This window comes from Sciurus carolinensis, chromosome 11 (assembly GCF_902686445.1).
Source record: "Sciurus carolinensis chromosome 11, mSciCar1.2, whole genome shotgun sequence".
Taxonomy (NCBI): domain Eukaryota; kingdom Metazoa; phylum Chordata; class Mammalia; order Rodentia; family Sciuridae; genus Sciurus; species Sciurus carolinensis.
The window spans coordinates 124,978,190-125,005,619 of NC_062223.1; the positions used below are offsets into that span (position 1 = coordinate 124,978,190).

General features: G+C 46.4%; 1 protein-coding gene across 5 annotated transcripts in view; it reads left to right on the forward strand.

Moving 5' to 3' along the window:
* The window catches only part of Pknox2 (PBX/knotted 1 homeobox 2), a 268,028-nt gene that overhangs the window by 196,809 nt on the left and 43,789 nt on the right, over positions 1–27,430 (forward strand). For all 5 annotated transcript variants that reach the window (XM_047518383.1, XM_047518386.1, XM_047518385.1 and 2 more), the window contains 2 exons: positions 5,185–5,324; positions 21,649–21,820. In XM_047518383.1, coding sequence (XP_047374339.1) covers positions 5,185–5,324; positions 21,649–21,820 — 312 coding nt within the window. The remainder of the gene's footprint in view (positions 1–5,184; positions 5,325–21,648; positions 21,821–27,430) is intronic.

The window sequence follows — 27,430 nt, forward strand, 5'->3', positions numbered from 1 at the left end:
ACATCCACCAGGGAGTATCTTCTATTCATTCTTGTGGAAAGACCAGGTTGCCTGAGTGGCTGATATCTCTCAGCAGATCCCCCAAGTTGCATGCCTGCACACATATTAATCAGCTTTTCATTGCCGTAACAAAAATGCCCAACAAAAACAATTTAGAGGGGAAAGATTTATTTTGGTTCATGGTTTCAGAGGTCTCAGTTCATGGTTGGCTGACTCCATTGCTCTCGGCCTGAGGTGGGGAAGAAACATCATAGAGGAAGGATGAGGCAGGGAAAGCTTCTCAGCTTATGGAAGGTGGGAAGGAGAGGGGCAGGGAGAGGGAAAGAGAGAGAGAGAGAGAGAAGATCCAGGGACAAGATATAGAGTCCCCAAGGCTATGACTCTGATTTACCTCCTCTAGCTATACCCATCTGCCTACAGTTACTACCCAGTAGTGCATTCAAAGCATTAATCCATCAAATGGATTAATCCACTGATGAGGTTACAACTTTCACAATCCAATCTTCTCACCTCTGAAAATTACTGCATTGCCTAAAACATGAGTTTTTGGGGTTGGGGGTCATTCCAGATCCAAACCATAAGAACACACATCTTACAACCACCAACTCTTCCCACTCTTTTATAGGATGAGGAAACAGGGAACTTCATCTCAATATGCCAAAAACCAAGAATGTGGGAAGGAACCCTTTAGCTTCAGACTTCCGGCAGGAATGGTTCCAGCTAGATGAGAGAGAAGCCCAATGGTTATCACATCCAGGGAAAGGAAATGAAGGAAGTGCTGGCCCCAGGGTCTTAGCTCCAAGAAGAACTCACAGCTAAGAGAAGAGATGGAGCCACGGAGCCTGCATAAGTTCTGAGCACAGCATCATGGTTCACAGTGGGCAGGCTTCCCCAGGGCATGGTGCTTCGCTTGATTAATTCTCACAACCAGGGCAAAGCCATAGCCTCCTGCATTTTACAGACGAGGAAACCAAAGAGGTCAAGAAGCTTGCTACAAAACATGTAGCTAAGAATTGGCAGAGGAGCATCAAATCCTGGCCTGATCCCCCAGCTCTTTCCAACTGACTCTCAGGACATTGCTCAGCATTGCCTCTCCCCCTCTGAACCTTAGTTTCTTCTGCATGTCTATAGTGATGTCATCCCCTCACCCTGTCCCCAATGAGCCACCAAGGAAGGTCTCTAGGGTGCTCTGAGTTTTCTTCAGAAGAAAGCTCCGAATCTGGAGTGACCAGTTCTGCGACCAGTTCTGAGTGTATCAAGTGGCCTCATGAATTGTGTAAAGCCAGTCAGACTGAGAAAAATGGAAGAAAGTTACTTGAAGGGAACCCTGGAAATTAGAGGCATACTAGTAAATAGCTAATGACAGGCTCTCTGGTGAGGAAGCAGAGGGCACAGGCAGACCCTGATCTGCACCATTGCCAGTTTCCTTGGTGTAGATGTTCCCACCATGGCCACTTTCAAAATACCTGTGTGATGTCAACCAACTTGCAAAATTCCTGAATGTTTTAACAATTGACTTTCACAGGCCACGACAAGGCATCTCCAGCAGGCCACAGCCTGCCTTGGTCCACCCAGGTTCTCCCTCACTCCTACTCTTTAGACTGTGCCACCCCCAAAATTGATCTCAAGTTACCCCCACCCCCCTGCAGGACCCCCAGACTCCCTGTGGACAGTTGCAGATTATATTTCTTTAAGCTTTGAAATGGAGGTCCCTGGCTAGAAAATAAATCTATTTGGAGATAAACATTCCTCCTCCAAACCTGGAAGAAATACAGAGTTTGCTGAACTGGCCCCCAAGAGCTACATAAATTTGAGTCATCCTCCTCCTCAGACCCGCTCTGCTCTCTTCTTCCCACACTCCCCACAAGTAACAGCCTCTAGCTAGGGCCCCTTGGGGGGCACAGAGTGACCGCTTTTGATTTACATTTCTATTCTGTACATTCCTCTTTAGCCCAATAAGGCCATCCCACACCTTCCCCCAAGGTCCTCCCTAGGAAGAGGGCAGGTAAGAGGCAAGGAGTATCTCCCTCCTCACTCTCTATTTTAGAAGTTCATTCTAATGGAAGCCCCTGTGGATTTCTTCGAGGACACCAGGAAATTCATTTAGTGGGCCCAGCAAAGCCTACCAGTTCCCTGAATTTTCACCCTTAAACAAGCCATGCATATGTAGCTGTTCCTTGCTTTATGACAGGAGTACATTCTGGAAGTCTCGTGTTTAATAATAACAACCTCCCCTCCATCTGTGAAGCACTTCAGAGTTTCCAGAGCCCTTTGGCATGCCAACAGACCCTCTGGCCACCCTGTGCTGTGGTTGGTGATTGTTAAAGCACCCTCATTGCCTTCATACCTCAGTGTTGGAGGGCATTTCACAGTTCCCTAATGTGGCCACCCAGCTAAAGGTCCCATCCCCTCTCTAGGGGAGGCCTCCTGGAGACAACCCATTCCAGCCTCAGAGTCAGGGGCTTGGATGGGTATATTTTAGGTTGTCTCATTGTCACAGGTATTATTTGTAACTTGGCCCTGTGGGGCATGCATAACAGACTTGATTTACTCCAATCCCCTCATTCAGATGTTCAAAGCAAGCACTCGTCTCCCCATTTCTCCCTAGTCCCCAAATCTTGTTATACATCTCAAGTTCCTTCAAATCCTCTTCATAGGATGTACTACAGAATCCTTTCACCATCCTGGTCAGCTTCCTCTAAATGTGTTTTCGTGTACTTTAATCAGAGTAGGACAGGACCAAAACCTTCCTCAACCTAAGAGTTGTGCCTCTGCTAATGCATTCTCAGAAAGCATTATTCTTTGTTGTTGTGCTTTGCTTGACAGACACATTACACCATTATATTTTGCATATATGCAGCTAGATGTGAAGTAAAACACTTTTGTTAAGTTATGCCTCCCCTGTTCTACACTTACGTTATTGATTGGCGGGAGGGGGGAGTTCAATGTTAACTTATTAGATGAAAATTAATCTTATTAGCTTTAGCCTATTGCCAAAATCTGTAAAAATCCTTTGGATCTGTTTCATGTCATCCATAAATTTGTTGAGCATTTCTTCAGACATCCTCTAAATCACTGATAAAAATGTTGAAGAGGATGAAGGAGGAATTAAACTATATGGCACTCTCCTAGGAACCTCCCCAAGCCAAGATCTCTCCTTTGACATTCCTTGGTTTACTAATCCAGTCATCCACTGAGCCACATCTCTGCATGTTTTCCACAAGAACATCATGGGAGATACCTTACTGAGGTCAATTACACTAGATTTTTCTGGTCTTCCAGCTTAGTTATCATGCAAAATGTACAAATTGAGCTTCATGATAACTGACACTTGTCTTTGTGAACCCCCAGTACATGCAGAGACTTGAGAAGTAGCTAAAGAAATGGTCAGTTACAATAGCAAGTGAATGAATGAATGCATCCGGCCCAGGCCAGTGTGAAAATATCAGGATTTCATTTTTCTGAAGCCACCCTCTTTCTCTATTTGGAAAGTACAGATTTGCTTCTATCTTTTCTTAGAGCACCGTTTTAATATTCACAAATCCTAAAAAGTCACCAATTTACTTACTGATGAGAAAACAGAAGCTTAGAAAAGTTAACGGGTTTGCCCAAGGTCAAAGGCTAATAGAGGGAGATAGTAGGATTCAAGCAATAGTACTAGCTTCAAGTCTACCATGAGTCTCAGCCAAGCCTCTTACACAGTGAATTTGGGAACGTCCCCCAGCTCAGCCAGTAATGACAGGGATATTTATTCCTAACAAAAACAATACAGTAAAGCACAGACATTTATTTTATAGCCTTCGCCTCATTCACCATCTGCCACTCATTCATTAATTGATTCAATAAATATTTATTGAATACCTACCTGTGCCAGACTCTTCTGGGCCCTAGCAATACAACTGTTGTTAGCCCTCCTTGAGGTTGAGTTTTAGATGGGAGTGGGGAGAAAATAAAAAATCAAATAAATAGTATATGATCATAATAAGAGCTATGCAGAAAAATAAAGCAAGAGACAGAGGGCCTGGAGTTTACTCCAAAGGGGCGGAGTCCGAGCAAGGAAATAAATGAAGAGAAGACGTGCAAATGTCTTAGGGATATACACACTAGCAATAAGGTACTTGTGTTCAGAGATGCAATATTTTTTCTTCCAGAAAAGCAGGGACCAAGATCCTATGATGAACTTCCCAGCTATGAAATATCTGAATCCTTCAAGGCATATCCATTCATTTATTCATTCCCTCACTTTCTCAACCAATATACTTAATAAGCATCAATCTTTTTTTAGTAAGCATGGGTTCTCAAAATGAACACAGTCTTAGAACAGGAGACAGATGAATATGTTCAGGCCAACAACACAGTGTGTTTTAAGAGCTATCATGGTGCTAGGGGCAGGTTGATGTAACAGAACATTCAAGGCATGTCATCATTCAAAATATTTGCATCTATTTGACTGAATGAAATATAATGTAAAAGCATTACATTCTGTAATGATTGTTTTCGAAATTTTTAAAGCTACTGAACCATTTCTTTAAATGAACCTTACACAGAAAGTCCAATATATAATATTAAAATAAGTTTCTCTGGTTGGTACAAAATTGGAGGCCTCGGGACACCTTAAAAAAGCTATAGCATAGGATGAAAACCACTTCTCTAAATATTTGTTATGGCCAAGAGCAGAAATCTGTCCAAATATACCAAATTTGGAAAACCACTCAGTCATCAATCAAAACTGTTAAAAGGATTACCTCTTGGCTTATGTTTAGAGAAATAAATAAAACTCTGCCCCAACGAGAACTGATTCAGCTACTTTTTCCTGCTCTTCAAAGTCATCAAATCAAATCATCCAAAGACTCGTAAGCATAATTTGAACAGTCCATTGTACTGTTTTTTCCTACTTCTGGACAAAGGTCACCCCATTCACATTAAGAACCATCTGTTTCAAAGTGTGCTGGGCGTCCCCTGGTGTAAGATGGCTTCAATTTTTTTTTCTAGATCATTCCCACTCAAAAAAGACTTTCTTTCCTTGCCACTGTAGTACATGTACAAATGGATGCTTATTTTGCACTCGCAACTCTCTTGCCCACATTCTCTTCTCCAGGTCCACCACAGGCCAAGTCTGACCTCACACTCCAGCTTGGGAACCTACCGAACTAACCTGCCACCTCCCATTTCTTCTCTCTGTAGATGACGGCAACTGCCCAGCCACCCTCCAAGGCTCAGGCTGTCCATATCTCTGCACCCTCAGCTACGGCCAGCACACCTGTGCCCAGTGCCCCCATTGACCCTCAGGCCCAGCTGGAGGCTGACAAGCGAGCTGTGTACAGGTAGGAGACACTTCTTCCGTGCTCAGAAGCCCCAGGCATGAGCCCCAGGTCTCAACCCAGTTTAGCCATGAGAGAAGTAAATGCAGGCCAGGAAGGTGCATCAGCAGCAATGTCCTGCAGCTGTTCTCCCCAGCAAGTCCATCCAGAAATCTCCCAGTTGGCCATTGTGGTTGACTCTAGCTTCCTGGAAGTGTCCACTGAGGGATATGAAGTCCTGGGCAGTATCTCCCATGAGGACCCCTTCCCATCTCAACTAGGGAGATGAGACCTAATGAGCATCAGAAACTCTCAGCTTGGCCAACAGGCAGCTGCCTCAGGACTGTCTCCTTGCTCTTCTCCCTACTGTTGGCTTCACTCCATCAAGTCCTGCAGAACACTGGACATCTGATTGCACCCTCCAGGATTTGGTAGTACCCAGACTTTAGTATGCATGCAAATCACACTGGGAGATTATTAAAACCCATAGCCCTGGACTGCATGCTTGAGAATGCTAAATCATAGACTCCATGCTCAGAGATGCTAAATTGGTAGGTCAAGTTATAGAAAAAGGGATATGGACTTTTAAAAAGAATTTCAGGTGAATCTGATGCAACTTGTCCTCGGATCATGCTTTGATTCATGAGAGTCTGTTTTACTAATAGGTATTGTGTGTGACTGTGGAGGTCTGGACACTCTCCCCCAAGATGGGCATATACTGAAGGCAGGCTTCTTGTTCATCCTGTTTTGCATCTGCCTCATGCACCCAGGGCTGGGTCCTGAATGTTTCAGAGGGGTGGATGAGGCTCAGGGAAGTGACTGTCTGCCTTGGAGAACTCTAGTTCTTTTGCCCAAGATTGGGAAATAAGATATGGTCATCTGAGAATGGGCCTGAATGAGGCTTCAGCAGGGATTTTATTCAACATTTATTCATGGGAAGTTCCCACTACTAAGAAAAGATGCCTAAGTCTGCACTCTGTTGAGGCTGGACACTGGCTCATACTCACTTGTGGGAGATCATCTGCTCTCATGCATCAGCAAGCACAACTTTCCCTGGCTGGGTATACATTGCAGCCAGTGCTGGTAACAGGTGGAATGATGAACACAAGACAAGTGAATAAGGAGCCGATTCCTTCCTTACTCCTCCTCCACCCGCTAATGCCTTTATGGTAATGGTGGTAATTAGTGCTGTTATTATCATTATCATTGGCATTATTTTTAGTTACTCAGATGAACTGAATGCCTCTAATGCCAACAACTGGGAGTCCAGAGCAGTGGCCTGATCCATGAATGTTGGCACCACTGAAGGCCTTTCTAGACCCCAAAGAAGGATAAAACACCTGGCCCCCACCCTGTGCAATATGGGTGCAGAGCTCTACCTTGGACCCCAAGTAATTCCAGGATCTGATCACAATAACTGTCAAGGATACTTTCAGGGAGGACAAGCCAGCCTCCCCCAATGTGGGATGTGACTTCTTGTTCTCTCTCCCCTCCCTCCTTCATACTCTTTTATCGAACACTTATTGTTAATATTGCAGGTACTGTGCTAGACTCTAAGGAAAGAGGGCTAGATAGGAAAATAAACACATGGGCTCTTCTCTTTATCTCTCCAGGAACCAATAGACTTGCAAATAAGAAACCAGCACTTCGTGGTCACAGCAACAGGGCAGACTTTGTATTTGAGTCTGGTCTTATAGATTGAGTAAGGGACCCCACCAGGTGGTAATATGGGGAGGTACTGGCAGAGGAGAACACAGCAGAGGAGAACTTGGTGTGTTCCAGGCCCAGTCAGTGTCCAGAGAAGCTGGGCTTGGGAGATGAGGCTGCACGGCCACCCATAAATCAACCTGGAATATGTATGATGGGCTTGTGCTTTTGTGAAGAGCCTAAGAAGGAAAAGGGAGTAAGGTGGTCTCTGAAAACTGCACAATGGCCTGAAGTCCTGGGTATATGCTCATCATACTCTACTTGGATCACTGCTACTCATAGTCCATGTACTAGTAGCATCATGTCATGTGGGAGCTGATTAGAAATACAGACCTCAGGGGCCTTTAGACCTCAGGATTAATGATCTGCACTTCCACAGGGTCCCAGGTGATTCATATACTAGAAACTTATTCTGGGTATCTTTTAGGATCCCTAGGAGTAAGTAACTCTTTGATTAGTGGTATAACAGAAAGTTTCTGGAAACCTAGACTGAATCCTACCTCCACGGAGTACTAGTCTCTAGTCTCTCTGAACTTTAGTTTTATAATAGAACCAAAGTAGCTGATTTGATAAGAATTCATGGGAGGGCTCGTGTGAGCCCCTGGCACCATGAATTCCCTTGATTCTATCATTGGAATCCATGCGTTCTAAGTCCTTCCCAAGATCTCAGGCACATACTCCTCCCAGGCCCGACTGCAGGAGAGGTGAGTCACTTGCCCCAGGGGAGCTGTCTACCATGATGTCTCTTGAAATAAGGCCCAGACCTTCCTTCAACTAACGTTTCTTCCTACTCACCCTTCTCCCTCTGGGCTCACCACTCTATTTAGTGTTTGCCCAAAGTCTATCTGCCATCATCTGGTCCTGTAGAGGGTTTCCTAGACAAGCTTGGCTGCTTGCTCCTTCCTGGCTGTCTAGAGCTGACATGAACTCCATTGCCCATGTCCCCAACCCTCCAGTCCTGTATTGTCTCCTGGTCCCGATGCCCCCAGTGCCCCCGGGTTTCTCCCACAACCACACCTCTCCCATTAATACCAGCAGCCCTCTCTGCAGCCATTGTGGGATGACCCAGGCCTCCTGTAGGGTCCAGCAATTTTAATTAGATTTGCCTGCCTAGGGCAGCCTGGTTGCTCCAAAGCACACCAGGGAGTCCCATTTCATGTCAATAAATGTAACAAGACCCTTCCATTCAGATTAGTGCCCAGCACTGACTTTTGGAAGCCCCCCCACCACACCCCTTCCAGAACCACAGAAAAAAGTGAGAGAAGTCTTGCTCTGGCCTTGCTGGGTGGTAGAGGGGCAGTGTGACAAAGGGGAGGGAGCCTGCCAGTGCCCTGGAGGCTTTATTTGTGTATGAGGATGTGCTAATGAAATGTATTGGTTCCCTTCTGATGTGGAAGCTGGGGGTGGGGGAAAGCAGAGCCTGTCTTTAATTGGATCATACCATAGCATCATCTGGGCTAATCAGCAAAGCAACCAGGAGCTCCTGCTCAGATTAATGATTGCAGTCTAATCCGAGCAGATCCCATGATTGGATGCACATCCCGGATAATTGTGTTTGTGGCCCAGGAGCAATGATGAGAGGGGTTCTGAGGAGCCCCGTAGGGTGTGTGTGTCAGGGTGGTGGGGTAAGCTTTGGACTCAACTCAGTTCTCTCCTTCCCCACTACCCCACCTCAACCCTGATGTTTTCTCCCAAAGAAGTTCAAACTTGTACACCCCCACTTGCCCGTGCTGCTGGACGGTGGCCAGGTGTCAGGTGCTGTCTGAGACCTGGGGATTACGTCGCTGGCTGTGCAAAGACAGGGCCAAGAGGGTGAGGTTAATCCAGCTTTCGCTCTCCCTCCTCCCCTCCACTCTCCTTCATTCCCCTTTGAAGTGAGTGAGTTCCCATGGAAACCGTGATGTCCTGGGGAGCAGAAGAGTGGCAGGGAGCTAGGATGGCCAGGTGGGAGTGGGGGGAGGAGGGCGGCTTTGCAGAACCTGCTCTGCTAAGGTATTGGCTTTCTCCCCTACAGCGAAAACCTCTCTGAGAACTGGGGAAGTGGCCCACCCGGCAGCACTGAAGAAGTTACCTATTATTGATAAGGAAATGGTGGGCTGGAGGGGCAAGCGGTGTGAAAATAGCGAGGGCACTGTGCTTTGCTTCTCCATTAAAAATGCTAGAGAAATAAGCTGCAGGATCAGTGGAGAGGGTGAGATGGTTTCTGTATCCTGTGTTAACAGTGTTAACATTTAACATTATTTTTGTTCCCCACACTAGACTGTTAACTCTATGAGAACAGGGTCCAGGTCTGTCACTCTTTGCTTTGTCCCCAGCATCTTACACAATATCTTAGAGTCATCAGCAGGCACAGTGGATGCTGTATGGCCTGTTGGATGGATCTGTTAAATAGGTTATGCAGTACCCCATAAATATACTGGGTTTCTAGGATGAGGAGCTGGCAAATGACGCTAGGGGATGAAGTAGAGAGAGAGCCCTGGACTGTATGTAGTGTTTGCCAATTTCTGTGGTGTAAATGTTCCTACTTGGTCCATTCCAAAATGCCAAAGTGGGCTACTGAGCAGAGTTGGAGGAGATGCACACGTTCAGTTCTTGCTAGACTCAAAAGTACAAACCCCAGATAGGGAACCAAGTTGCAGGTGCAGTCCATTTTTAAACAGGTGAGCCCATCCTATATGCTGATTCTCTGGAATAATGTTATTGCTGCCTTTGTCAAAGATCCTACATTCCTTGTCCTCACTGTCCTATCTGGTCTAACCGGGGTTCTTAATTTGAAATGTTCCCTCTTAATGAATTAATTACTTAGAACAGTGCTTGGCACAGAGTAAGTACTTTTATAAGTGTCTGCGGTTAAGATTTTCAGCCTAAACCCCAAGGCAGTAAAGTTTCTCCTTTGGAGATTCTACTCAGCATTATCTCTTTCCCACCTTCACTCCCAGAGTCCCTTATCCTTTGCAAGTTGCTTCTAAGCTTTTCCTGTCTTATCAGTGAATAAACTCTTTCCTGGAAATTCCAGAAACCCTGCTGCAAACCCTTCTTCTGCCTCCTCTTCTGACTCCATACCATGTGTCCAGGTCTTCAGATCAGTCTCATTTCCCCATAAGCCACACGCTCAGAGCTTCTCAGTTGTGCCCTACCCCTGATATCTCATACCCAAGACCTTCTCTAGCTCAACAAAGCCATATGTATTTCTAAAGCCCTGATTATATTACACTTGTTCCTATTGCATCCAGATGGGGTTCCTCTTAAATCCACACCTTTCTGGAGAAGAGATAGAACAGGGCAGTGGGAAGTGTTCAGATCACTCCCATGAGATCATTCTAAAGGTCACTGGGGCCCTGACTTGATCCTGGTAGTCCTTTAGCCGGAGGTGCAAATGCAGCCAAGCAGCAGTGCTGGGCAGTGGGAAATAGAATATAGGGTTCTGGAAATAGACTTGGTGATAACTAGTTTTGTCACCTTGAGCACGTTAATCTCCTGGAGCCTCTGTTTTCTCAACAGTCAATAAGAAAACAATAGCTAGAATCAAATTACATAATATAGACCAATACCTGGCACAAGAGCAGTGTGTGTTAGGTGGATTGGGTGTTTTAAGCAGAGGGGCCAGTATGTGTCCCTTTGCCCTGCTCAAGATATAACAGTTGGGTGCATTCAGGAAGGTGGAATTCAGGGTTAGGAGCACAGCCTTTGGATTTAGGCTCTCCATTCCCTCTGGCTCCACCACTGGGCACCAAACTTTTCTGTGCCTCAGTTTCCTCATCTGTAAAATAGAACTAAAATAATACTGACTCTTCACCCGGATTGTTGTGAAGAGTAAATGAGATAATATAGGTAAAGTGCTTGGGGAAAGAACCTGGCAAGTGGTGAGCACTCACTAGGTGTCCAGTGTTTGGGAACATTCAAGTATGCAGGGTTGCTGGGGCTAGGAGAGGACAGAGGCACTGACAATGACAGAAAAGGGCTTCCAGTCAAACTGCAATTTGATTAAACATTTATTGAGTCTATTGCATGTAAAGTGTCATGGTAAGTTTTGAAACAGATGACAAATGAGGAAGAAATGGCCCAGGGAATGGGAGAAGGTAGATATAGAAAGTAGTGTCATATAAACTCAGCATATAGTAAGGGCTCAAAAAAGTATTTGTGGAATTGGCTACAAAGCCTCTGCCTTCAATGCAGTGTGGGAATTTCATGGCTTTTCTCAGGGAAGGTAAACCCCAAGAGAATAATAGCCAAGCTGCCTTCCCTGGGGCTAGACTGGTAGATGCTTGAGAGGAAAAACCCTAGGTTCAGGGTGCAGTCCTGTTGTGACTGTCCTCTTTAGTAGCTGCATGGTCAGGACCCTGGGAACTGACACTTTGTAATGAAGTGTCTTTGAGGGAACTAGTCCACCCTGTGACCAAAGAGTGTTCTGACTCCAGGGAAGCGACCTTGGGGCTTAACCCTCTGCCTTCAATGGCATTTGTGCTCGGTCACTTCTGGAATGTACTGGGTGAGGTGGCCTGAGAATGGCGTGAGAGAAATGTTGTCATTCCAAGCAAAGTCTGGACCACAAGCTCCAGGCCAGGGCCACTGTGGAGTACTAGGTGCTATAAGCATATCTTCCAGGCTTGTGTTCTTGGCTGGGCTTTATGGGCTGGGAGCTCTAGCAGACACGACTTTTGCATCAGTTAGATTCACTCGCATCAGAGGTAACATCTCAGTTGTTGGCTATAGTCGGGGGAATGAAACTCTGGAAATTTGAAACCATGTTTAGGTTTCCTCTGGGACCAAGAAAAGTCCATTCTCTGTCCTTCCTGCCAGATCTGAAGACCCTACCCCAAACCCAGCTCCGTTTGTACAAGCTGTTGGCAGACCCAGAGGCTGCAGCTGCTTGGCTCAGGGAGCAGGTATTCTCAGAAGTAGTGGGTCCTGTGGCTTCCACAGCTCATAGGCCTGGCCTAGGTAGAGCTGAGTAATTCAGGGACCCCACCAAGATGAAGCTCACTGATAAGAGATGCAGGAGTCGGGAAGCCCAATGGCATTATTCTAGGAGGTTATGTCAGGATTACATGAGATAACCCATGCTAACAGCTGACAGTGCCTGTCAGTGCACATAGAAGGCTCCCAATGAATAGCAGCTACTTCTATGAAGCAGTTTCTGTGATAAGTGCTACATTGGATCTATCCCCTTACAAAAGGGAAGACAGCCAGCATTTGGGCCTCCCGCTAGTGTAAATGGAGCGCGGTAGAGTAGGAGAACAGTGAACTGGGACTTTGAGGGTTACTGTGGCCAATGACTTCTTACCAGGGTTGGGTTAAGCCAGGATGCCCCTCTTTTAACCATGAAGTCGCTCTCTGCTTTTCTCACACACTGGCTCATTTCTTGGTCAAGTAGAAAGAACACAGACTAAGATTTCAGGATTCCAGTCTGAGTTGTTATTGCTACCATTGGGCATATCATTAAACTTCTGTACATAAGCTTTCCCACCCCACAGAGTAGGCATCAAATGAGAAAATTAAAGATCTGTAAAACCACTGAAGCCCTATCTGAACACACAGATGCATTATTGCAAGGGGAGATTCTTTTGGAAACTCATGGAGTAAGGCAGAGATTCTCTTGCCTTGGTGATGGTCTTGACATTCAAAGGGCAAACATGGCAGCTCAGATCTCTGACCCTAGTACTGATACAACTCAAGGACAGTGGAGAAAAAAGCAGAGGATGAAGTGATTCCAATAATGATTGGCATAGGAGACGGGGAAGAATGCAAGATTTGGGACTTGAATACCCAGATTTAAATTTCACATGATCACTTATTAGCTCAATGAAATCATTTAACCACACAGCATGTCAGTATTCTAATCAATAAAATGGGTATGGTAAGGATTTGGGATGTTCAAATGCAATAAGAGATTTTTGTAATTCACCAAGCGCCACCAAATGTGCGTGACTGTGTGTTTAGTCCTTGCCAGTGAACCAAGGTGAAATGAAGAGTTCTCGTCCTCATAGCAACCCCTCCTCTGAAAGACGTTCTCTCTCTAGACTGGCTCAATTTCTGGTGACTTGGCTAGAAACTCTGATCAGCTCTCACTAGCTGCCTAATTTCAGGAAAAGCTACCTCTTTCCGTGCCTGTTACCTCTACTTATGATGAAGGGGTTGGCCCAGGCAGGTCTCATAAGAGGTTTTTTGTATTTTTGCTTTTGTGGACCACCAACCTTAATGTTAAGTTTGTTGAGATTTTTCACATTGATTTTTTAAAAATGTGCCTGGAGAGGGGTGTGTTTGTGTGTGTGTGTGTGTGCACGCGCGTGTGCGTGCATGTGAAGGAAGAGAGGAGTACAGAGCAGACTGTGACCTGCCTGGGTCCAACACTGGCCAGCAATGGCCCTGTCCACCCACCTGGGGGAGGAGAATTGGGTCGGAGCCCAGGAACCCTAACAGATGCAGTTCCAATTTAGCCACAAGAAGTCCTCTCCAAGGCAACTCAGGCGAACATACCGCCCACTGGGCAGGACTAAAAATATACCCGCATGGTTTCAACGTCACACCTGAAGTAAAAATACATCCAACAGGGGCTGCTGGCTTGTTCTCCCACCCCCACTCTGTTCTCTCCATCTGGCATCTTTGAGGGGAGGAGAAGCAGAGGGCTGGGCAAGCACCTCCTCTCCCCTCCCTCTAAGACCTTGCTGTCCCCTTCCCACACATACATCCCAGCAGAGCCTCAAACAAGGCAGGTCCTTTTGTAGCAACTGTGGCTAGAAGCTGCCAGATGGCAAAATCTGATCCAGGTTCCCCAGTACAGATCCATTCTAAGCCTGAAATAACTTTAGGATCGTGTCTCAGAACCGTCATTCCCAGAGCTGTTGCTGATTGCCTTCATTCATTCGTTCCCATTCATTGATCTGTCAAATCTTTATTGATCCTCTGCTGTGTGCCACACACTGTGCCTAACCCCTGGGAATTCAGAGAGACAAGATGAGGTCACAGACTGCAGTTAGTTGCTCGCCAGGTAGTGAGGGAGATGGATCTGTGCACAAACAACTGTGGTTCGTAGAATGTGGTAAGTGTCACAAGGAAATAAAAATAAATTCTTACTGGGAGTGCTTTTTTGGTTAAAAGAAAATGAGGTTTTGAGTTCTGAAAAATGGTAGGATGTCTCTCTCCCTCGTCTTTCTGAGCCTCTATTTGAATTGGCACATGGGCTCATTTTCCAGCCAAATGAGTCAATGGACGCAGGAAGATAAATTTTTTGGAATGGATGGTGTCAGTGGAGCTCTGAATAAAGAAAATGCCCACACACAATGCCAGGGGGATGCAACAAGCATTAATTGATAGCTTATTGAGTGCCAGACACATTCCATGTTTCTTCATTTAATCCCGACAAGAGCCTGCATGGAAGGTGTTATCCTTGTGTAAAATAAGAAACTGAGGCTCAGAGACATTTAGTAACTTGCCCAAAGTCACACAGTATTCAAAGACTGTGCTTCTTTCAGACTCCCCTGCTTCCCATCCTAAATTGTGAGTGAAGGCAATTGAGGTACCAAGCATTTCCTGTGATGGCTGGGAGGAGGCAGTGCTTCCTCTTGCTGGAGATACCTATCTGGGAACCTTTGTAAAAGAAATTTCAATTTTTTGTTCTTTTTTGTTTGTTTGTTTGTTTGTTTGTTTTTGCTACTGGGAGTTGAACTCCACCTCTGAGCTACTTCCCCAGCCCTTTTTTCTTTTTTATCTTGAGACAGGGTCTCACTAAATTGTCTAGCCTGACCTTAAACTTGCAATCCTCCTGCCTCAGCCTCCAGAGTTGCTCGGATTACAGGCGTGAAACAACACACCTGGCGAGAAATGGCATTTTGAACTGGGTTCTGGAGAGAATCAGAAGGGATGTGGTTGGGACGCAGGAGCAGGTAGTTCAGGTGGAAGGAACCGCTGGAGCTCAGGTGCTCAGGTGTTGGACAGGAAAGCACAGAGCACAGGTGGACACAGGTGCAGGTGGTCTGAGTGGTGAAAGGGAGGAGTGATGGTACAAGGGACACTATGCCAGCCATCCCTGCTGCTGAGTCTGTCTGGCAGAAGTACTGAAAGGAAACTGAGGGCACCTCCTGAATAGCTTGGAGGGTAGACTCCGTGATCCCACTGGGTCATCGCTGAACATCTCCATCCAGGAATCTTGGTCTCCTACCATACACTTCACCCTCTGGATCATCATCCTTGTTCCAACCCAGAAGAGCTGGGACGTACAGGGGATAGTGTGACACTGGGGTCCCCTCTGCCCACCTGTCAGCAGCATGAGACTGGGCTGTGAGGGGAGGTCCAGGAGCCTGGGGGCCTCCAAGGGCGGTCACAGGGAGAAAAGGTGGACAGCCCAGGCGGGTGACCACACACTTCACTGGACCCATAATTGAGGTCTGTAGTACTAACCAAGGTCATAAGGGAAGGGACAGCTGAGAGGCTGAGAAGGGACAGAGTGGCATGACTGTGAATCACAAGGTTTATCACCCAGAAAGAGCAGTCAACACTAATGTCCCCCCTGCCTGGGACCATCCCTTAGCCCCCTCCCAGTCTGTGGTGGTCCATTTCTGACTTCTAATTTCTTTCCTTTTTTGCATCTTAGCCTCTCGGAAGCTCTGTATTTTTTCATTCTTTCTTACTTTTTTATTCTGTCTCTGCTTTCTGTTTCTACTCCTACCCTAAGCAGGAAGGAATATTTTAAATTAAAAACAAAACAAAAAAGAAAATAACCAGTCTGTCCAAAGAGGAAGGAAGAAGAAAGATCCAACTGTCTTTTCTTAAGTCCTTTCGAGGAAAAGGGCTTGTGAGATTGCCACATAGGAGAATTTATAGTTAGATTTGAGTGTAAGAAGGGAAATTTGTGGTCTTTGAAAATGATGGAAAAAACTCATGAGCCCAATTTATGCCAAGAATATCTGTCTTGGCTAGGCACAGTGATATACACCTGTAATCCCACTGACTGCGGAGGCTGAGGCAGGAGGATCCCAAGTTCCAGACCAGCCTCAACAATTTAGTAATACCCTGCTCAAAATAAAAAAAGACTAGGAATGTAGCTCAGTGGTCGAGTATGCCTGGATCAAATTCCTAGTACCAACAAAAGAAAAGAAAAATTAGTCTGTCTTGAGGTGGGAGGAATGGAATGAGCTTATTGAATCCCACCTGCAGAGGATGCTTCCAGAAACCTCTGCGGAAGTGGGGGTCAGCATAGCCTTGCCTGGAAGAAATTCTCTCTTGACTCAGTAGATATTTTGATCACAGGAGTCCAGTCTCTGTTGCTGAAAGAAAAGGTGGTGGTAACCCTTTCAAAGGGCTTCAGCAGATGTCCTGCCCCATCTGATCTGCTTTCCTGGGGGGCAGCCCCAGACACCCTGGCCTCAAACTGGGCATTCCAGGCCAACAAACTGGGTGATGTAGAAAACACGAAAGCAGAAATGTCAGAAGTAATTAAACGAAACGATGGCTTAAACCCCTGTAGAAATCAACACATCCGGTTTAATCACCTTCTTAAGCTAGCACAAGGCTGCAATTCTATAGAGAGGGCTTCTTTATTTCTTTGGATCGTTAACAGGAACTGCATATCTTGAGCTTGATTTTAGTTCAGATGCTCCTGGGGAGAGGTGATGAGGGTGGGGGTGGGGCAGGGGGCTTGGGGAAAAAAAAAGAAATAATAAAATGTTATTCGAGATCATCTCTTCTTCTTGTCTCCCCAAGCCAGAGCCTCGACTCTCCCTCCCTCCTGTCTCTGTCCATGCTCCCAGCACCCGGGCGGAGGCACAGTGCTGAATGTGCTAAATTAGGCCATTAGAGAAATTCATTTCTCTTTATTAGTCTGTGTCAAATCCTTTTTATTAGTGGCTGGAAACGACCTCTCTTCTGCAGTAAAATGTCATGCCAGTTCACTCCTTTTATTTGTTCTGCACTGACGAGGCTCAAACTCTCACTGAATTAGTGCAGTGAGATTTATTTCCTCCAAATTTTGAACGGCTTAAGAGAGATTGGGGTGGAGGGGGCAGTCACATGGAGGGGGCCTGCGGGGAGCAGAGCAGGGAAGGGATCTGGGAGGGAGAAGGTGAGCTCTCACGGAGGTCAAATGTCCTCAGCTCCTTGGAAATAAAGTCTAATGACCATCTCTCATACCTTGTCCATTGCCTTCTGGGCCCTGGGGATTGAGTTTCCACATTCCTGCTCCTAGCCCCTGAAAGATGTTGATGGGAGGACCTGGACACCCAGAAAAGTAGCTCCCTGAAAACCATGACCTGGGGCTGGGGTTGTAGCTCAGTGGTACAGAACTTATCTAGCACCTGTGAGGCCCTGGATTCCATCCCCAGCACTGCAGGGAAAATATTCTAGTTAGACAAACTGAGGCTCCAGAAGGCTAAGGTCTCACACTCGTGGGAAATCAGACAAGGCCACTCTTGACCCAGGTGGCTTAAATGCCCCCATAGATCCTGCCCTATTTAGAGTGACCCCGGAGCCTACCACCAGCACTGCTGGAAAAGGGTGCCTGCTGGCCTCGTCTCCATTTTACATGGGATCCATTAGAGGATAGCTTTAAAAACAAAGGTCAACCCTTAGGTAGGGACAGGGCAACTGCAGAAGGGCAGATGACTGGGTTGGGAGCAGTCCTAGAGAAGTCCAGGACCACAGCGGCAGCCATGGAACTTAGCACATTGTCTCAGCAGTGCCAGTACTTTAGGTGGCAGATGAGCAGGCTTCAGTCTGGGTTCGTTGAGTGATATGGACGACAGAATGCGGGAGTTTCAGGCAGTCCCTCCTGGGCCTGGTGTGGTTCAGGTGGAAAGTTGTGGCTGCAGACCCCGTCTAAGTTCCATGAGGCAGATGGCGTTCCTGGAGTGGGTGGGAGGAAGCTGACACAGGAGCCCAGGGAGAGTGGGGTATGAGAAGGGAGCAACTGCCCAATCCTCAGGTAGGGAGGGCTGAACAGAGGTGGCCAGGCAGCTGCCATCAAGTCCACCCTGTGCTCCATGATTGGTTAACTTGGGGAGAAGGACAGGTAGCATGTTCCCTTCTGAGAGATAGGAGAAGCCATAAATGACACTCCCGGGGAGGCCGGGGGCTTTGCTCAGTGGTAGAACACTTGCTTAGCATTTGTGCAGCCCTGGGCTCCATCCCCAGCCCTGAAAAAATAAAATAAAAAAGCAGATCTGCCCTCTTTTGCCCATTCTTGGAGAGGGCGATCTGACACCTGTAAGTAGAAGAGGTTTATAAAACAGATCCTTCCTTGGCTCTGCATAAGAGGTGCACATTGTTCCCCAGTGTGTGTGACAGCACTCCTACCTCACTCCATAAGCCGAGCTCCATCTGAGTCCTTCCAGGCCCTGGACTCCTGCTGCCTTTGCAAACTCATTTTCTGCTCTCCCTTCCTACCACCTCACTCAGCTAGATTCTGTTTCCAAAGCACACCAGGCTCATTCCTGTCTCAAGTGCTTTCTTTACTTTTCCTCCTGCTTAGAACCCCTCTCCCTCAGCTCTTTGCATGACTGCTCCCTCATCATTTGAGGCTTAACTTAAATGTCACCTCCTCAGAGAGGCCCTCTCAGACGGCCCGGCTCCTCCCTTCAGGGGCAAGGACAGAAGCACAAGAGATGTTCCCCTCTCCCCACCCCTAGTACTCCTAGCTGGGGGATTCAGTCACAGCAGACCACACCTGCTCACCCCACATCCACTCACATGATGTACACAGGAACACACAACCACACATACACATGGCACACAGATAATGCACAGAGCCCATACACACGTGGTATTCGTGGCACACAAAATCAACCTCCCAGCTGCGTATAGGCAGCCCTATGTGCATACATCCTATGCAAACACAATACCATGTATGCACAGAGTGAAAACACACAGGGTGGCACATGACACTCCTATCCTAGTTCTGTTGGCAGCCTGCATTCGACACCAGTGCACATGTGTGTACACGCACTCACACACCCATGCACCCCCCCTGTCACCTCTCCATCCAGCAGCTGCCCACCCTCCCTCCAACTGGTGAGAAAGGAATGTGCAGTGACCGCGGCTGCCGCGGGTTGGGGCGGGGGCTGCACCCCCACCACCTGGCACGATGCTGCGGATTATTAGTTCCTGGTAATTTAGTGCCCTTGTACAGAGTCGATTTGTGCCTTTCATTCCTAATTGATCTAGTGGCTGTTTAAATGGCAGCAGGCATCTGTTGAGAGTAGGAAGGTTCATAAGGCGCAATAATTCATAACACCGTCTGGAATTTGCCTTTCATGGCCCTCTGCTAAACCACTGCAGGGCTCTGCTTAAATTACAGCCACTGAGGCTTTCTTTGGTATTCCACTCAGGGCCAGGAGAATCTTGCATTAAACTGGGATCAGGTTAGATTAGACTATAATATGCTGCAGTATTAGTGGCTGCAAATGAAGACTTATACTGGAGTTTAACCCCTTCACCTGGTGTTCTCTTTGTCTTCAGCCGATGGCTGAACTCACCCATTGTTTTTCCTGCCAGCTTTCTACCAGGGTTCAATAGATCTTCTGGTAATTTGGGGCTGCACATGAGCCACCCTTAATTATTGACCCTCTTTCCTGCAGACTATACATCCAACCTGCAGCCTTGAGGCGCAGGAGTGTATGCATCTGGCCCCAATACAAGGGTTAGGGAGATAGTGTCTGGGGGCAGCCTCTGCCAAGCCTAGCATTTCATGTGAAGCAGGAATTTATCTCCTTTCATCTCCCATCTCTCCTGAGCCCGAATAGAAAAACCCATACAATGTGGGTATGAGCAGTGGTGGGGGTAACCACGGTATATCTTTTGCCCAGAATGGTAAGAATTCCAGAATGGGACAGGAGCTTAGGGGATCCCCCACTCACTTATAAATGCTGTAGATACTGTGTAGGCTGACGGAATGGGACAAGGCTTAGGGGATCCCCGGCTCACTTATAAATGCTGTAGATACTGTGTAGGCTGAATATTCAATTCCCTCTCAGTGTGTCCAATTGCAGTGGGCCAGAGGGAAAAAGCAAGGTCTGTTTTCCTTCTTAGACCTTACCTGTCCTTCAATATGGTAGCCACTAGCCACATGTGGCTATTTAAGTTTAAATTAATTAAAGTTCAATAAAATAAAAAATTCAGCATCCTAGTTGCAATAGCCATATTTCAAGTGTTCACTGGCCTCATGTGACTAGTGGTTACCGTATTGGACAGTCCAGATTATAGAACATTTCCATCACTGCAGAAAGTTCTACTGGACAGTGATGGCTACAGCATTCCCTCTGGAAGAGACCCCAGGGGCTAGGTACAGTACATATTCCTTCTCTCCCAGCAAGCAGGGCTGCATCAAAAAGAAAACTGCATTTCATGGCTCCTGGAGTCTGAGGAGACAGACCCGAGAATGAGATGTGTGAATGCTTTTTTGGAACTGTGAGGGAAGAGAATGGGGCTCTCTAGAGTTCAGGGTCAACAACCCTGGCACTGGCATGTAATATGCTGCAGAGATAAATGTGATGTGCATTTGTGCATGCAAAATAAGTATGCATACATATAACATTTATATTCAACAAATATTTATGAAGATCCATATACCTGTACTTGACTCTAGGTGAAAAAGGTGTACTTGAGTCCTGCTCACAGTCTAAGTGAGGAAGGAAGGTGATAAAACAAACAACTTAGAAACTATCAGCATTTGGAAGTAGTCAGGGATCTGGTGATCTCTAAGATGACACCTATATAGTCACTTAGGTAAGGAGTTCAGCTCACGTATGTACGTCAGAGAAACATGACCAAATATGCACACATGTGCGCACATGCACACACACACACACACACACATTGCATTCATTGATTCATTCAGTCCCCTAATATTTATAAGTGCTTGCTTTGACAAGATCTAGGGATACAACAGTCATTAACACAGGGACAGTCTTGGAGGTGAACAGTGAACACATAATGATGCAAATAATCATTTAATTACTGCTGGGCTAAGAGTAGGATGATGGATAAGTGCAGGGTCAATGTTACTTTATAATTGGGGTGTCTGACCTAAACTGAGCCTGACAACAGACACTGGACAGGTGGAGACATCTGTCCACCATGTGTGGGCGAGTATTTGGGCTCATGCCCATCCCCCTGCATACAAGTGTTTGTGTACATCTGCTGCCCTCAGTTGCTCCAGATATTGTGTGTGTGTGTGTGTGTGTATGTGTGTGTGTGTGTGTGTGTGTGTTTCTATGATGTACATCTGTGAACCAAAGTACTTACTTAAATGACTATGGTCTTAGTTGGGATATCACCTATAGATATTCACATCCTGGACTTCTCTGAATATTTCCCACATTTCTTTTCTGGGCCAACTCTGAACCAGAAATGGATACCCACTTCTTTGAAGGGTTATAACTGACCATTCTGCTCCAAACATCCATGCAGTTTATCTGTCCAAAGAGAAAAGGTAGGAGCCCTCTGAGGTCCCAGGTACTAGGGGACTGAACCCTCCATGCCAGGGCACAAACACTGCCATTAGGTTGACCCTGGGGGCTGGGAACATTCTCAAGGAATGGGACCTGGGAGAAGAAGTGATGGGAATGTGGGAAAAGGAGCCAGATGGCTCTGAGCCCAGCCAGCAGCACGGTCTCTGTGTGTGCGCATGTGTGAGTTCTTGATGTCCCCGCAGGCACCCTCTTTTCCCGCTCCTGACGCTGCTGTTTGAGAAATGTGAACAGGCCACCCAGGGCTCTGAATGCATCACCTCCGCCAGCTTTGATGTGGACATCGAGAACTTTGTCCACCAGCAGGAGCAGGAGCACAAACCCTTCTTCAGCGATGATCCAGAACTGGACAATCTGGTAAAGACCCTCCACCCCACACCCTGGCTAGAATCTCCTACCCTTTGGTCCCCCTGAAATACCCTGGAAATGTTCCTTTTATTCATTTATTCTACAAAATATTTGAGCCCCACCATGGGACACCAGATGCACCATTATAGCAGCTGAGAACCATTTCTAACTTTTTAAACCAAGAGTTCCAGGAATGGGCGTTGCTGGCCAAACTCCTTCCTGTCTCTGCCCATGGTGGCACCAAGCATCTTACTACCCAACATCCTGCAGAACAGGCAAGTTGAAAGGAGGGTGTGACACAGCAGATCAGGTTCTCCACCAGTTTACCACCCAGATCATTACTAGGGTTTACAAAATATACATTGCTGGGCCATGTCAGGGAGGTGTGATTTTGTAAGCTCAGTGGAGTCCTGTGAATCTACATTTTATGTTTCCTAGGCAACTGCAATTGCCAGTTAGGTTTGGTGGCCCCCGACCTAGATGGCATCTGAAATTTGCCTCTGGCCTTGGGAATTCTGCTGCTGGAGGACATTAGAGAGGCTGCTCTGTGTGTCCATCACTCTAAATAGTCCTCCTGGAATTATTAACCATAGTTCCTAATTTTTTGTGGGTGGACTGCCCAGATTGTACGCAGTGAATTTGGAAACTCTGTAAAACTCTCCCTCATACATTGATTGATGAGAATGCTGACCTCTTGCACCCAACATTTAGCTGGTACCTGTTCAAAAGAACAGAATTAGAAAAGCAAATGTGACTCCAAAAAGGGAAAGAAGAAAAATTACACAGATGTGCATGTACACACACATACCTACACAGTACCTCTGCAGAACAGATGTAAATGACTGTGTTATCATTCTGTGCTGTGAATTAGCCACACCACTGCTTCTCTCAAGAGTTAAGTGTGGTACTTTATGAAGTCCAGAAGAGCTACCAAGAGAACCCATCCTGGTCTGGAAATTTGTGGAGTGTTGTGATAAGGCCATCATTTAGAAAGCAGGAGCAGGCCTCAACCAAAGGCTAAGCACTTGCCCACTGTCAAGAGTCTTGGTAGAGGCACTGAGAGCCCCAAATCCACCTCTGCTTGTCCCTGGCCCTCCCTCTTCTCTGGCAGCCCCACTTCCCAAGAGGCCAGGCTGCTATCTTTGGAATCCCCTTGGTAAGTTTCCCTTTGCAGTTTCACCAACTGACCAACTATTAAGTGCAAGTTGGTCTGACCCTGCCTTTCTCTTTGGCTAATCAAAATCAGAATACAGGTGGGAAGCAAATCTGCAGAACCCAGATCCAGGCAGCCATGGAGCCAGGAGATGAAGCAGTCACTTCTGTATGAGTGAGAGTGGACCTGGGGGACCAGGGATCATTCTCCTCACTTGACACAGAATGATACTGAGGTGTCATGGGGCATGGTGACACATGTCTATAAGCCCTGTGATTTGGAAGGTTGAGGCAGGAGGATCTCAAATTTGAGATCGACCTTGGCAACTTTACAACCATCCTCATAATAAGGATTGGAATGTAGTTCAGTGGTAAAGCCCTCCAGGTTTAATTCCCAATAAGAAAGAAAGAAACAGTAGCTTGGAAGGCTGAAGCAGGAGGATCCCAGGTCTGAAGCCAGCCTCAGCAATTCAGTGAGACTGCAAGAACCTAGTGAGACCCTGTTTCAAAATAAAAATTTTTAGTTTTTTTTTTTAATTTGTTCTAATTATTTATACATGACAGTAGAATACACTTTGACACATATCATACATAAATGGATTATAGCTCCTCATTCTTCTGGTCATACATGTTCTAGAATTGCACCAGTGGTGTAATCATATATGTACATAGGGTAGTAATGTCCCATTCATTCTACTATCATTCCTACCCTCATACTCCCTCTCTTCTGCCGAATCCAAAGTACCTCTATTTTTCCCTAGTACCCTCCACTTATTGTGAATTAGCATCCGAATATCAGGGAAAACGTGGCCTTTGGTTTTGGGGGATTAACTTATTTTGCTTAGCCTGATCTTCTCCAGCTCCATCCATTTACCTGCAAACGCCATAATTTCATTCTTCTTTAAGACTGAGTGATATTCCATTGTGTATATATACCACATTTTCTTCATTCATTCATCTGTTGAAGGGCATATAGTTTGGTTCCATAGTTTGGCTTTTGTGAATTGAGCTGCTATCCACATGGATATGGCTGCATCACTGTAGTATGCTGATTTTAAGTCCTTTGGGTATAAACTGAGGAGCCAGATAGCTGGATTAAATGGTGGGTCCATTCCAAGTTTTCTGAGGAATTTCCACACTGCTTTACATAATGGTTGCACCAATTTGCAGTTCCACCAGCAATGTATGAGTGTACCTTTCCCCCACATTCTTGCCAATATTTATTGTTGCTTGTATTCTTGATAATTGCTCAAAATAAAAAAAGTTTAAAAAGGTTTGGGGATGTGGTTCAATGGTTAAGCACCCCTGGGTTCGATCCCTGGTATGAAAGAAAGAAGGAGAGAGAGAGAGAGAGAGAGAGAGAGAGAGAGAAGGAAAGAAGAAAACGAAAGAAAGAAAGAAAGAAAAAGAAAAGGGAGGATGGAAGGAAGGAAAGAGAGAGAAAGAGAGAGAGAGAGAGAGAGAGAGAGAGAGAGAGAGAGAGAGAGAGAGAGAGGGAGGGAGGGAAAGGAAGAAGCGAGAAGGAAAAAAAAACAAAAAACAGAGGTCCAACTTGGGGTAAGGAAATACCTAAAATTGAACTGAGAAATATGAAGGAATTTAAACTTTCTTATGAGGTAGGAATCCTGAGGGAAACAAACCTCACATGCCTGTCCCATCCCCACCTTCCAGGTAAGCTTTGTAAGACCCACTGCAGACAACCTCCCATTCTAGCACAGCCTGGAAAAATCAAAACGTGGTCATGTTCTGCCCTTGCCAACATTGCTCAGGTCTCTCAGCATTCTGTTCAAAGAATCAGATCTTTTGATTCAATCCAATAAAACTGGATTGAGTGTCTGCTATGTGCCAGACCTTACCTAGGAACATGGATGTTGTGGAAGCTGCCCTAGTGGTCCCAGGCTTGTGGTGTCCCCTGGGCTTCTATATCAGATGACTGGACTGGGAGTGGTCCAGCAGGTGGAGCATCCTTAGAAGGTCCATCTTGTCACATGGACCTGATTTATCTAGATGAGTTAGTCAATGATTGGTTGGTTGATTATGTAAATTGAGAGATGTGAAACAGACAAAAGACCTGAGCCTAACATCACCATTAACTTCTGTGACTTTGATGGCAGAACTCCTTTGAAGCTCGGTTTCCTCATCTGTAGGGCTAATACATGTATCTCATGTGATTGTAATTTTTTAAAAAATTAATGAGCCGGTTCGTGGAGTTGGCCTTTACAAATGCCTGGCACCCAGAAGATTAATCTCAAACGCAATATCATCATGGCAAGGTGTTCCAGCTCCCTGACCTCACCTCCTGGCCACCAAAGAGATTGTGTGGCTGAAATTGGGGGCGGGGGGTGGGGAGGAGTCAAACAGTGCCCTTTGCCACCCCTGCTCTCCTGGTCCTGTGTCAGGTGGGGAGATGAAGAGACCAAGCACAGGAGCCATCATTAAAACAAGAATCATGTCGCCAGCACAGCCGAGATGCACATAATTAGAAATTAGAAAAAGGTCAGATCGCGTTATTACCAGCTCAATCAGCTGCCGAGTGCCACAGCCAGTTAATTTGGCATCTGTATTTTTTACAACCCCGCACACGTAGCCCAACGGACTGTAACTCTTTATCCGGACAGATATACTGCGCAGCCGAGCAGGGACATAAAATGAGGGACCCCAAGCAAATGAGCTGAGATAATTGAGAGATTTATTTTTTATATATATGTGTGTCAGGGTGGCTTTCCTTTGCCCTTGAATACTGACTTTCGTAGATGGGATTGTCAGGAGGGCACCTGGATCCCCACAAACGTGGAAGGTCCCCTCCCCCTACTCTCCTCCCCACCCTGGGCCCTCGGGCTGCTCTGGCCCCGCCCAGCTTCATCCCACCGCTGGGACTCCCTCCTCCCCATCCCCTGCGGGCCTCCCTCTTCTCCCCACGCACATGGCCTGTCTCTCTCTTGCGCTCTACGGTCACCCAGAATCGCTTTTCTAAACAAATCCCATGGGAGGGTCTAATCACTTCGCCCAAGCTGTCCTAAAGATCAGAGAGAGGGTCCCAGTTGGAGATTTCTGAGCGAACTTCCCTTCCCCTGAGCCTGCTGCTGCACAGCACCCCTGCTGGAGGAGAAATGGACTCACAGAGAGTTAAGGTGGGTGGGAGACCTAACCCTAGGCAGAAGCAAGTCCAGAGACCCTGGCATCCAGACGAGAGAAGTGACTTGTCAGGACCAGAACTCAAGTCAGACTCCAGATTTTATGCCCCTCCCCTGTTTCTCCACCACTCTTCTCCCTGGTGGCAATAAAGCCCATACTTACAAATAAGATAGTGCCTCTAATAAAATCTCTCCACCCTACCCGACGCTACCTCCCTGTCTCCGGTCTTCTTTGCGGTGGGGGTAGCTTTCCACTCAAAGTGACTAGGCTGGACCCCCTGGAGAGAGGAGGGCTCCAGTTCCCCTAGTCCTAGTGCTCACTCAGTCTATTTCTTTCCTGGTCCTAGATCCCTTCCTTGGGCCCTGCAGCCTCTGACTGGCAGTTGGTAAAGTTTGTAAAATTTGCAAGTTCCCCAAACCCCTTTGAAAGGTAAAAGCTTTTTGTTTTATAAAATCTGATTTACAGGCCCCTGGTGCAGGGCCAAGGTTTTATATATTATGCAAGATTTCAAACTAAGGCTGTAAAACGTACGGTTTCAGTTTCATGCATGGAATTTTTTTATGTGTAAATTTTTTAACATTTATGGGGCACGTTTTAATGAGACTCTGGTGTGGCTCAAGGGACAGATTACGGCTGCCTGACCGCAAAGCCAACTCCAAAATCCATCCCCCCACCCCCAGATCCCTGGGCCCACTCTGAAGAAGCAGGGCCAGCGGCTGGAGGCAGAAAAGAAGGAGGCAGCCCAGAGCTCTGGCCCACGAGACCACAGACCAGCCCGATTCCCAGAGTTACGCACTTCAGTCTTCAATCCAGGCTCTGCCTGGACAGGAGTCGAAAATCCCACAGACACCAGGAAAGGGAAAGGAAATAACAATCGATGCTGGTAATAATTAACATTTGTGGAGTACTTACCAGGTACCAGGTACCATTCTGAACACTTTACATCTATTATCTTATTTAACCCCTTTTCTAAACCCACAAGGCATATATTAATACTCTTCCCATTTTTTCACTTGTCTAGCATGCTAAGGCCCTGGGTTCAATCCTTCAGCACCAATTTTATATATGTATTAATCTCCCCATTTTAAGAGGTGAAATCACTAGCACAAGATCACACAGCTAGGGAAGGGAATCAAGCTCTAAACTGCAGCCATACTTAACTGTTACACCACCCTATAGCCAACCTCTTCTTATGCCTTTCTAGGAACTAGGTCTTTTTTAGGTCTTTTCTAGTCACATCTCATTTAATCCTCAATACAACTCTGAAGGAAGTATGTGTGTGTGTATGGGTGTGTGTGTGTGTGGATGGAACCCGGGGCCTTGCCTATGCTA